At 38.0% G+C, this 12,114-nt stretch overlaps 1 protein-coding gene across 1 annotated transcript in view; it reads left to right on the forward strand.

The window, feature by feature from the left end:
- Nucleotides 1-8,650, forward strand: part of RTF1 (RTF1 homolog, Paf1/RNA polymerase II complex component) — a 28,584-nt gene extending 19,934 nt beyond the window's left edge. Inside the window, exons 10-18 of the mRNA XM_048949988.1 lie at nt 128-215; nt 301-408; nt 967-1,044; nt 2,210-2,331; nt 2,710-2,767; nt 3,350-3,427; nt 4,510-4,605; nt 4,897-5,008; nt 5,764-8,650. Of these exons, the coding sequence (XP_048805945.1) occupies nt 128-215; nt 301-408; nt 967-1,044; nt 2,210-2,331; nt 2,710-2,767; nt 3,350-3,427; nt 4,510-4,605; nt 4,897-5,008; nt 5,764-5,870 (847 nt within the window). The 3' untranslated portion in view covers nt 5,871-8,650. The remainder of the gene's footprint in view (nt 1-127; nt 216-300; nt 409-966; nt 1,045-2,209; nt 2,332-2,709; nt 2,768-3,349; nt 3,428-4,509; nt 4,606-4,896; nt 5,009-5,763) is intronic.
- The last annotated feature ends 3,464 nt before the right edge of the window (nt 8,651-12,114 follow it).

Below are 12,114 nucleotides of genomic sequence, written 5' to 3' on the forward strand. Positions count from 1 at the left end.
AGTATGTGAGCCAAAAGAGTAGCTTTAAGTGTCTGTTCTGGGGCTTTGTGAGTCAGTTTCTTACCAACTAGTATAAGATTACAGCTCTGTACCTTCACAAAGGGGTGTTACGTTTTTCTTCTTGCAGGCATGGCAGTGATCAGCGTGTGTTTCGTTTGGAGTTTGTCTCAAATCAGGAATTCACTGAAAGTGAGTTTATGAAGTGGAAGGAAGCGGTAAGTTTGCCAGTCTTTAATTTCTTCTCAGCAGCCCTCTACAGCTGGTATTCTGAGTGAAAAATGAACTCTCTATTTCATTTAGATGTTTTCTGCTGGGATGCAGTTACCCACATTAGATGAGATAAACAAGAAGGAAGTGTCCATCAAAGAAGCTCTCAACTACAAGTTTAACGATCAGGATATTGAGGAGGTAAACAGCATGTTATTGTGAGGCTATGGCAGTACTTAAAAGTGGAGTAGCAGATTAGCCTTTAGAAGCAGAATGATCATGGTATCACCTTCCTAAAAAGAAAGTGAGATTTTATAACTGGATAGAGTATCTTGGTGATCCAGCTGTTTGGTTCACGTTTCTGCTTTACTTCATCTTTGTTCTTTGTTACCTCCTCTTCAACTTGCGTTGCAGGGCTTTGAACTCCTAATCAAAGTATGGCAACATATCTCTCAAATTATAAAAAGCTCACAGCGTGGTGGTAAATGCATTTATTACAGTTCCTACAGCCTACTATTTGCTTCATACTGACCAAATGTGATTAGCATAAGACTTTTGTAGGTCGTTAAGTGAGGGGAATGGAACTGTAACTCATTACCAAGTCACAAAATAAAAAATGCAGCAGAGAAAGAGCATGAGTAAAATATTGTGGCAGTAAGTAAATTTCTTAGATGATTCTGATCTGTTGCTTCTAGAGTACAAGTATTAAAGTAGACATTGCATACCTGCATTTCTTTGCTGTTTCTTCTGGTTTTACAGATCGTGAAAGAGAAGGAAAGGTTCAGAAAAGCCCCTCCAAATTATGCTATGAAGAAAACTCAGCTGTTAAAGGAGAAGGTGAGAGATGAGACGATGCCTGCAAGCTTAGTACAGTCTTTGATTTTGAAGAACTGGAGCTCCTCTGGATTTTGGCAGTAATCAGCTGAAAGCTCAACTTTAAGTATACAGCTAAGAGGTGGATCTCAAGATTCATTACTGAGTTCAGAATTCTTAAGTAACCCAGCTTAAGCTATTGCATTCTTTCGCTGAAGGCAATTGCCAACAATTCTACCTGTCTCTCTTTGTGTCCTTTGAAGTTCTCAAGCTGTTCAGCTTTAGAAACTAGTTTTCCTTTTATTTTTTGTAAGCTACTCCTTAGTAACACTTGACAGTTGTTTTCAAAACTAGTGTTAAATTGCCTTTTGCTTGAGGGTAACAGTTTTTACTGTGATAATGGCCAGTGGTTTGTGTTGAAAGGAATACATTGCTGAAAGGTTTACTTGCTACTAAATTGCTTTACATGTACACTTCCTGAAATGCATAGATTTAACAGTGCTGAGAAGCCAAAGCTCAGAAGACAAGTAAACAAACTGTCTTAAGTATCTCAGAAGACAGATAGAAAACGTTGTTTTGTTTGGTACAGCCCTTTCTCAGGACATTTGCGTTTCATACAAAACCTAAGAGTTCATATTAATCATATGTTCTACGTTCTTTTGCTAAACTGCAGTGTTTGATCGTCACTTTTTACTAAGTGTGAATATATAAATTGTTAGTTTTATGGTGCAGAGGGGTGCAATTCCTTTTTGTTATCACCAGATGGCATAATAAGCTGTTTTTCTTCGTTCTGCTCTCCAGCTTGCTAAAATAAGTGGCAGCTCACAATTGCAGAAATAGTGTCTTTTCTTGAGCTGTCAAATAGCAATGATAAAACTTACTCAAACGTGTAGCTTAAATCATGTAACTTGAATCAACTAGCTGACTGGTCCTATTAGTGCTGAGACTGGCATTCCTAAGTAATCTTTAGTTCACAGAATTTTTCAGAATGAGAAATCCAGTTTTGTTTTAAGCTGCAAAGGGGAGTTTAGCTCTCTGCTGTGTTCTCATTATATGTGGTTAGGACATTTGGAATTGAATAGGGTTTGCTGGCTCATTATTGGGTCTATCCCTCATTTCTTTGACTAGTTCTGTGGTTTAAAAAAAAAAAAAAAAAGGTAGTGCTTAACAAGTTATTGTTTGGTTGAAGGCCATGGCGGAGGACTTGGGGGACCAAGATAAGGCCAAACAGATTCAAGATCAGCTTAATGAACTTGAGGAGAGAGCAGAGGCCCTGGATCGTCAACGAACAAAAAACATTTCTGCCATCAGGTAGGAAACTGATATTGGGCACTTTCTGTATTTTGGTTGATGCTATTTTAGGAAGAGTGGTGAAATCAATTAAATCAGCAGTGTTTTAACTGTAAGTCTTTGTTTCTTTGTTGTATGGATTGCATAGTGATGGCTCTGCTAATATTTGCCTGCTGATATTCACCTCCACTTCCTTATATGTGTCATTCAGTTAAAAATGTCAAAAGCAGAAACTCTTTATGTAACCCTGGTATCAGTTGCATTCCAATAAGAGTAATCTGTGGTCAGATGAAGATGCAAGAATGCTGACAGGCTTTTTATTGTGTAAGAGTTGATAAATGACAGTCATTTTCTTTTTCTTTATCCCTCCCTTCTTTTTTTTTTTCCCTTTTTCTGCAGTTACATCAACCAACGAAATAGAGAGTGGAATATTGTTGAGTCTGAGAAGGCTCTTGTGGTAAATAATGCCAAATTAATACTTCTGTGTATATAGAGATGAAATGATGCAGAGCAAGATAATTGCATGATGAAGTTGCTCTTTTTTTTAATGATTTTATAAAACTTTTAAATAGGCAAGTGATATGATTTTTTTTTTTTTTTTTAAAGTGTATTGCTTTGCTTTTGACCAATTCAGTCAGGAGATTCCTGACTGTAGTAGTAATGTAATACATTTTATAAGGCAAAGATACCAGAAAGGAGACTTTGAAGAAGAAAATAGTATTGAATTCTCTGTGGTGACACTTTTAAGAAAAGTTAAGCTTCTTAACAAATGCTAAAGCCTCAGTTACCCTAAGGGTTGTTGTGTGGGTGTTTTCTGTTGTATTCAGTAAGGGCAGTTTTGACTTGTAAAATATGGGGTGGTGGGTGTTTAAAAAAAATCTTTCTTGTCTGTAATACTGTTTTTTCTATGACCTTGATATTGTGTGTACCTGGTGTGTGTGTGTGTGCGCGTGTGTGTGTGTGCATGGTTGGGGTGCTGTGGGAAGATTTGCAGGGATGTAAGCATCTAACTGCAAAATGGTGTGCCTTTTTTGTTCAGGCTGAAAGTCACAGCATGAAAAACCAGCAAATGGACCCCTTTACTAGGCGGCAGTGCAAGCCCACAATAGTGTCTAATGTAAGTATAATGTTGAAGTTCATCTGGGGCAATTTGCAGAGCAGCAGAAAACAATACAATGGAGAGAGTAGGAAGGAAAATGTTGCTTGTACTTGTGCCTAACTGTGCCATCTGCTATTAAAATACCGGGTGCCAGGATGAGATGTAATTGAGATTCTAACCTTACTCTCCCCCAAAAGGGGAAAAAAGTGCCCCCTCCCCCAACATAGAGGATGTAAATTATGTGGGCACATGGAAAAGCAACTGTGTTTTTTTTTTAGTGAATTCTAACACATAGAAATACTTACTGTGTATTTAGTTAGCTTTAGGAAGGCAGTTTACTTTAGGTGCTGGTTTTGCTTCTCATTAGTTGAGATCATCTTTAAAGATTTGTGAAAGGGGGCCCCAGATTTCTTGGGCCTGTGATGCAAAGCAGTTTAACACAGAATTCCATTGTGATAGTGGCAAAAACTGCTACTGCCATCTATAGATACATAAGTGATGGATAATGAAGCTGGAGGATCACCTCTTACCTGTAAGTGATAAAACTTTGAAGCCTATTCTGAAATGCCACCAGTACCATTTTTTAAATTACTTTTTTTTCTCTCCTTTCAGGTAAAGTTGGCACTGTCAGTCTCCACAGATTAGCAAAGCAGAAAAGGGATTTTATTGTGGAAATTGAGCTAAATGATTATTTATTAAATGATTATTTATTGAAAGGTAGAATCATAATTGAGTAAAATTGTTATACTAGACAACCATTATCATGTAAAGAAAATAGTCTTGTAACAGTTTCTTCTCTAGTGCAGTATTTTAGCCAGAACTGAAAGATAAAAGCAAGTACATCTGAGGATAGTGTTAAGTCTAGTCACAGGAGCAAATCACAACAAAAAAGATAGTGTCGTCTTAAAGAAGGACTTTCTGACGGATAACTTTTAGTTTAATGCATTACATAGCTATCAGAATGAGTTTGTCTTTGAAATCCTGAAGATCGGACTAACTGATCCCCATTCTCTGTTGGTTTTGTATGAATGAGCGTGAGCATTGTCTTTAAAAAAAAAATGGCCACCAATTTAAATGCAGTGTTTTATTTTCCCCTGCAGTCCCGAGATCCTGCTGTCCAGGCTGCTATCCTTGCCCAGCTAAATGCAAAATATGGATCTGGTGTATTACCAGATGCTCCAAAGGACATGAGTAAGGCAAGTTTCCCATTTTGCTTCTGTTATGTTTCCTCCCACTGTCACCATTTTGCTCTAGAAGCTTATGACTAAAACTAAATGGGCTTTTTTCAGTTCTAGAAATAAGTATCGTGTGAAGCATTATTGTAGAAAAAGAACAGCTATTTCTGCCGTGGAGAAATAAAGCTAACTTTGTTTAGCAATAACAGCTGAACTAAATGTGTTTGTGATTAAGTGAAGGGAAAAAGTATTCTTATCTCTGACCTTTGTCTGTACGGATATGGGTTGGATATTTACATTTTCTTCTTTCAGGGTCAAGGGAAGGATAAAGATGTGAACTCTAAATCAGCCAGTGACCTCTCAGAAGATCTTTTCAAAGTCCATGACTTCGATGTAAAGATTGATCTTCAGGTTCCCAGTTCTGGTAAGTGTTTCAGTTGAGTCTGGGGCTATGATTGCTGTGTGGTACGATTGTAGAGGGATATGATAGAAGAGCTCACTTCTTCCAGAACAGTTAATTCAGAGTCAGTCATGGGCTTTTGAAAATGAGAGCAAGGACTCTGTGTTTGTCTTCTTGTGAAGTGTCTCACATTGAGGAAGTGTGAACATGTGCTAGTGATATTTGCTGAGGAAGAGGTGTACTGTGTTGCACTAGAAGTATGTATGTCCTTGTATCCTTGTTCCATCTACAAAGAAAAGGAGGTAATATGAGAGTTTTCTGATTCATTCTTCTAATCTACAGTGTTTGTGTCTCACATAGTTCTGGAGGAACAGATGTGAATGTTGTATTTAATAAATTATGATATCTACCTTTATACTTGCTCTATGAATTTGTGGAGTCACTTTTTGAAGCCTGATAAGCCCGTACTGTCCTGTTCCATAACCTGCATATGCACTATGTGGAAAAAGTATTGACCTATGAACCTGCTGTTCTATAAAATTGCTGTTTGTCTTTGGTATTGCAGATGACATTAAAGACAAATTGCATGTGCTTTATCTTTGAAGATAAGCAGTAAGATGGCTGTATTCTTAATTTTTAACCTGATGTATTCCAGAAAAGCCAAATACGCTTTGGTGGTGGCTTTTGTTAGCAAAAACAAGAAGTAAAATTCTGTTTTTTTTGTTTTGTTTTTTTTTTCTCTTGTATTTTGGTCCTCACTCTTCCCTTGTCCCCAACAGAATCAAAGGCACTGGCTATCACCTCCAAGGCTCCACCAGCAAAAGATGGTGCTCCTCGGAGATCATTGAATTTGGAGGACTACAAAAAGAGGCGGGGGCTTATTTGAGCATGCCCACTCTGCTGCTTCTGATCCTGCATGCTCCATGATGATGTCCTACCTTTTCTTCTTCCCCTTTCAGTTCTCCCTTCTGGGTTGGAGCAGCAATGGAGCTGGGAAGAGACTCTTTAAAACTGCCAGTCATCTGTAACATAAACCATTCAACTATTTACTGTATAGACCTCCCTTCTTGCCCTTTCTTCCTGCCCCCCTCACAAATGTGGATCTGTGCTATTTGGGGTCTTCCCATTTCTTTTAGTTTGAGTTCTGTTTTTATTTTGTTGATGCAGCTCGTTGGTCCACTCTGTGTTCAGTATTAGCCTGAGGTGTGGATTTCCGTAGGGATCTCTTTTGGTGGTTGCAGAATCAGCACTTGGTGATCTCCCCTTACATACCACCACAGGCACGGTGAATAAACATTGGCGCGAGACCTTTGTGGCTGGAAGGTCACCTGCACTTTCTTCTTCCTCCTCCTCCTTCATTCTAGCTTTGGAGAAGGGAATCTTCAAAAACTGGCTTAGGTTCAAAGTGTAAATTTTTTTGGGAGGGTTGTGTGACTTTTTTTCAGGTGTTTTTTTATCATTTTTAAGCTGCAGTACTATTTGTATCAGTCTGTCACAGTTCTTTACGGCTGTTTTGAATTTCTACCAGCTGTACTTGAGCATCTGAAATTGCAAGAAAGAAACTCATTAAATGTGATTCTTCTTACTAAAACGGCTTGGCTGATATAGCTGTTTAACTTCATGTTCTCTTCTTTATTTACGCTTAATTGATGAGAGAGGTACACGGCTCTTGATGTTGGACTTGTCATCTATAGCACATCCGGAGTCTCCAGCTTTACTTAGTGAAGTAGCTCTTTCTGGGATGTCCCTGGGGTGCTCATTGGTTGGGCTTTATTTTTTTCTCCCAGCCTCCGGTATCATGTATTTGTTAAGTCATCACGTCTTCATTGGGGCCTAGCTCACATTTGTTTCTTGCCTTGTGAACCATTTAAACTGGGCTTCTATGAAACAAACATAAAAGATTAAGAAATAAAATCACTTTGTGTGAAAGGGGAAGGACGCAGTAAGGACACAGTAGAAAGGTCAGCAGGTAATATGTGAGAGGTAGCTGATGCATATTTTTCTTATGAGATCTGGTACAAGTGAAGTGCAACACTAGCACAAGAATTGTATGGCTTTATGGAATATTTGACTGGACACAAGATGACAGCTCAATTATCACTCAGGTGTTTAAAAAAAAAAAAAATCGAAGTGTAAATAAGTTACATTTAACAAAGAGCTTTTCCAAACAAGATGCAACTGAATATATGGAGCTAAGAACTAAATTAAAAGAGAATTAGAAATCTAAAAGGTTAGAGGCCCTCGTTCAGGTAATCGTGGAAGCACGTGCTTGTTCCTACCCAGGCCAGTACGTATATGCTAATTTAAGCACTGAACTGGATAGGAATGTTTCTGGGGACCCCAAAGAGGGAAAATGCTGATGCTCTCTTTGTGTCAGAGCATTACTATTTTTCTGACATCATACTCTGGTTATGTTTAAACCTGTGTGTGATACTACCTTCTTGTTGGATTCTTAATGAAACTTTAATCTAGTTCTTATTTAACTTTCTCTTATTCCTTTTTAATGGTAGCTTTAAAGAAACATCATGTAATTGTGTGCAGATTGATACTATGAACTGTGTATAAAAAGAAAATCAACATATGAAGCAGCTATAATCTACCATGTAAAGAAATAATTAGGGATGTTTCAGTACTTATTTACTGAATAGTCCATAATTCTAGGACAAATGGATTATTCTGTAAATATGTAATCATAGACTGCTTTATTTGATGGCCTTTTCTAGCAGCTTCTCTGGAGTTGTTGTAGGCTCTCACATATATGTACTTTTAACTTTTTTAAGAGTGGATTTATGGAATCTACCACAATAACTTCATAGGAGACATCGTAATTCACTGTGTAGATATGCATTTGATATGATTTTGTTTTTTCAACAGCTTCAATGATGTTAACGATTTGTAATAAAAAAAATCAAAACTTATTTTGCAGTAGCCAGTTTTCAAAATAATCGCTCTCCAATGCTTTGCAGAACTAATTGCAAAATCAAGCAGTCCAAAACTTGATTTTCACATGGCAGTGCCTCAGCGCTTGGGTTCAATGGAAAGTGGTCTCTGAAGGTCGAGTTAACTCAAATTCAGTATTTTTAACGTGCTTGCCTTTGACTCATGGGTATTAGCAAGCGTCTGCACTCGGTGCTAATGTGAGTAGGCTGTACTGCAGTAAAAATGTCAAGACCTATACAGTGTTGCAAGAAACTTCTAGTGGAGATGACCAAAATGGGAGATGCAGTGAGTTTAGAATGCAGAACTGAATGATGGACAGTGTCCTGTTTATCTGCAACTATCAAACTGCCACCTACCCTCTTAAAGTCTCTGGATTCTGCTGAAATACTGGATTGGTTTTTGTTTGTTTGTTTTGGTTTTCTTTCTTTTTTTTTTTTTTTTTTTTTTTTTTTGAGAGAGAGAGAGAGGAAACAGTAAATTATCATGCAAACCTCTTACATTGAGAATACATCAAGAAAGTACTCTGAATAGTTACAGAACTGTGTATGAAAGCTGTAATCTTTTTTCCTTTAAGTGCATGTAAAGGTGAGTGACTATATCTCCCACTCATTAGGGAGAGACTTGTTTGCTCTGTTTCATTGGTGTCCTAGCATATAGTTCATTACAATTGTACAGACTTCTATAAATAAACTTGGTTTGTTGGTTTAATAAGGTTGATTATGTTTATCCCTTGATCTGAAGTGCAAAGAGTTTTCTATCTGCGGAAGTTTGTTTTTTCAGAAACTTACACTTCATTTATCAGTCTAGAAATCTAAAAAATAGAATACTAACACTGTAAAATAATTAATGAAAAATAAGGCCTTTTTTTTGCAAGAGAAGCTGTTGTCTACTGGATCACTCTCTGCTCTTCTTACCACTAGAATCAAATGGAACCCGTTGGAAGGCCAGTTCATTTGCATCTCTCTTGTGTTTCATTAAAAACACAAATTCCACTTGTCTCATAACTATAAAGGCTACTTTTGTAGTCCAAAAGCTGCTAAAGCATTCATCTCCTGAATGAGACAGAGTGAGACTGCTCTCAGAGCTGTGGTGGACTTGATTATCTTCCTTGTTGCACTTGGAATAACAAAATAGGTTTCCCTCCTTAGGTTGTTTGTTTGTTTGTTTTTAATTAGTGTGCTTCCAAGCATATGTGCAAAATCACAGATCTTAAAGGAATCTTATCAAGTGATCTTGAGGATGGGTTGATAGTTTTCAACTGGCTATGGGAAGGAGAGTCAAAGGAAAAAAAATGAGATGTGCTGGTGCTTCTTGAAGGAAAAGGAATGAACTAGCTATGAGAAAGTGAGATCTGAATACTTAAGGGTTTACAGGAATTAGGGTTACACATGCTGGGGGATAAAAGGACACATGGGGGTCAACTCAAACTTTCACTGGCATCTTTGTTCCTTCCCCATTGAAACTAGAAGAAAATCGTGTCCAGACTACTTTAAGCTTTGAATTTTGGGGTTCTTAATTGTGGGAATAAAGTACTTTAGTACTTAAAATACTGATATAAATGCAGCACAGTAACTTAGCCTCTCAGAGGGAGATGTTTAGCAGCCAAATAAACGGGTCATTTCTCTTTTGATTTTAGCTGGAACGCTTAAGTCCTAAGTGGCTCTATATCACCACCATCGCCATTCTAGATGCTAGACCTCCTCACCCCCCAGCTAGAAGGATATCATGTGAGCAGTTTCTTTAATTCGGTATTGTTTGCGGTTATCTGGGTCAGATAAATTTCCTAGCAGAAGTGATTGCAACTGAAGAACCCAGGACAGATCTTTGGTTTATTGGTAAGTCTCCATCAGCTTGTTCTGCATAAAAGAATGAGGGTTGATACAATCTATCTGCAATGTATGCATGCAATTTAATACTCTGACAAGCATGGCAGAGTTACTCATTTCAGATGAAATTTGTAAGTAGAAAGTAATGATAAATAATGCACATAAAAGTGAAAACTGCAGATAATTTTCTGTCACGAGTTCATGTTCATACGATGATTAAGTCTTTTGGACATTGGACTTATGATTGTGTGATTTAGAGAAATGGAGAAATGGGAATAACTGTTTAGAAGTGATCTGGCTTTGCAGCCGGAGTAGACAAGTTCATGGTACCTTGATCTGCTCTGCCAGTTACAGAAAAAAAATTCTGAAGATATTGACTTAACAGCAGGGAGGGGGTTGGATTTCAACAGCTGTGGAAAATGACCCAGGATCAAACACAATACTATATTCTATGATTCTATTCCAAGGCAGAAGAGCCCCATAAGGATCATCTATACCAATTCCTAGCTCCACACAGGACTGCCCAAAATCTGAAATCCCTGTTGTTTGTGACTTCATACTTCATGAAAAGACTGTTCTTAAATCTGTTTGCTTCTCTATGACTGCAGACAAATGTGCAATTGTCATACGCCTCAGCTGGGGGCAAGAGTCTTGGCCTCAAGCACAAGTGTAAATGGCAACTGCCTCGTTACTTGTTTGGAATTTGTGATGGCGGGTCTGTCAGCAGGTGAAATTGCTGCATTAAAACAATAATCTCAGCTCCTCAATCGACGCATGGCTATCAGTTTTTAGACCTTTTACTGGAAGCTGTAGTGAATGAGAAGCTGTTGGGAAGCAGCGGCCTGAATGCGAGCAACTCAGCAGCCCATGTGTGGATACTGAGATGGCAGCTTTTGTACATCCTCAGCTCCTTGTACATCACAGGTATTTCTCATCTCATTTGAACAGCAACTGATTATTTCTTTGGTGTTTGGTGATATGATAGAATAAAAGTGTTACATCCCAGTTACGCTTTAGAACACAATGAAACTAGATATTCTCCAAAGAGCACCCTGATCCAGTGACTTTTCTGATTGCGGTTATCATAAACATGTTAAACAGTTGTAATGCTCTAGACTCCCTTGATTTAGTGAAAAAAACTGATCTATGTGACTGGAAAAGCAGATTGTTTACAAAGGAAAAGGAAAAAAAGTTTTATTTCATAGTCTTGAAGGTATACTAGTAATGAAAAATGATAGCTGTTCTTCAGGTAATGAAACTCTCCAGTAGGAAGTATCTTAACACTGAAGGCAAACTGTTTTTCCATTATCCAGGCAAAACTTGAAGGTTTGTGTAAATGCACTCTTTATCTGAAAAAAACTAAATGAACTTGGAAAAACAAAAACAGGAACAATACTTTCTCAAGTGCTCATAGGTAGAAAGCTGAAGGTAGTAAAATACGATGACAAAAATATAAAAGTAAGCCAAGAACAACTCTAGCATCTTGGAAAATTGTGGGGTTTCAGCTTTGCTCCTAGTAGAAAGATCTGCTGTGAATATTTGAGCAATTTAGCCTAGCAAACACTGGGAATGGTAAGGAACTACTCTAACAGCATGAGATATCCTTCCTTGGATAAGCTTTAACAAAAACTTTCATCTTAAGCCAAAATCCCTTTACTGCTTAGTGCTAAAGACTTTTTAATAACAGGGCATGTGCTCATAGTTTTCCTGTCATTGTGTTGCCTGTTTCAACTAACAGTCTGCTGTACCTAGTACTCTTCTAGAAGCAGATAACAGTACTAAGGGAGAAAAATTATGTTTATAAACTTTGTCTTGAAACACTATAAGGATCAATGGCCAAGAGTTTGAAAACACAGAATCCGTAGTGCTGTGTAAAGATCTATTTATCTTTTGGCCCAGCCTCTGCAGCAATGGATGGGAATACTGGGGTAGGCACTGGGATCTGGATGAAGCCCTCAGAGTATTTTCATTCATGGGTGACCTGAATTGCAGTCACAGGGTAAGACTGCTTCCTCTTGGTGGTCATTTTGTGCTGTTCACTGAAAACTGATTCTGAGGTCTTAGCAGGCTGCTGTGCATTTTGAATGCTGGGTAGACAGCCTAGCTGATTTCACTGGTCCTGCTGTCCTAAGGAAGTGAGATCCATTGTAATCCAGCATAGAGTAAGTCATTGCTCATGACACGTTTGTTGTCTGGTTCCTAACTGTAAGCTGCCTAAAATTAGGGGACACCTGAATTCTGAAAGCTGCTTACAGCCCCTTCGTGTTTTCCTGTTTCTCAACTTCTGCCTTGAAATAAACTCTTCAATTTTTATCACGTTGAAGAAAAATGGACTGAAGGGAGAGCTTTTTAAGATGGCAAAGT

This window comes from Lagopus muta, chromosome 6 (genome assembly GCF_023343835.1).
Source record: "Lagopus muta isolate bLagMut1 chromosome 6, bLagMut1 primary, whole genome shotgun sequence".
NCBI classification, from domain to species: domain Eukaryota; kingdom Metazoa; phylum Chordata; class Aves; order Galliformes; family Phasianidae; genus Lagopus; species Lagopus muta.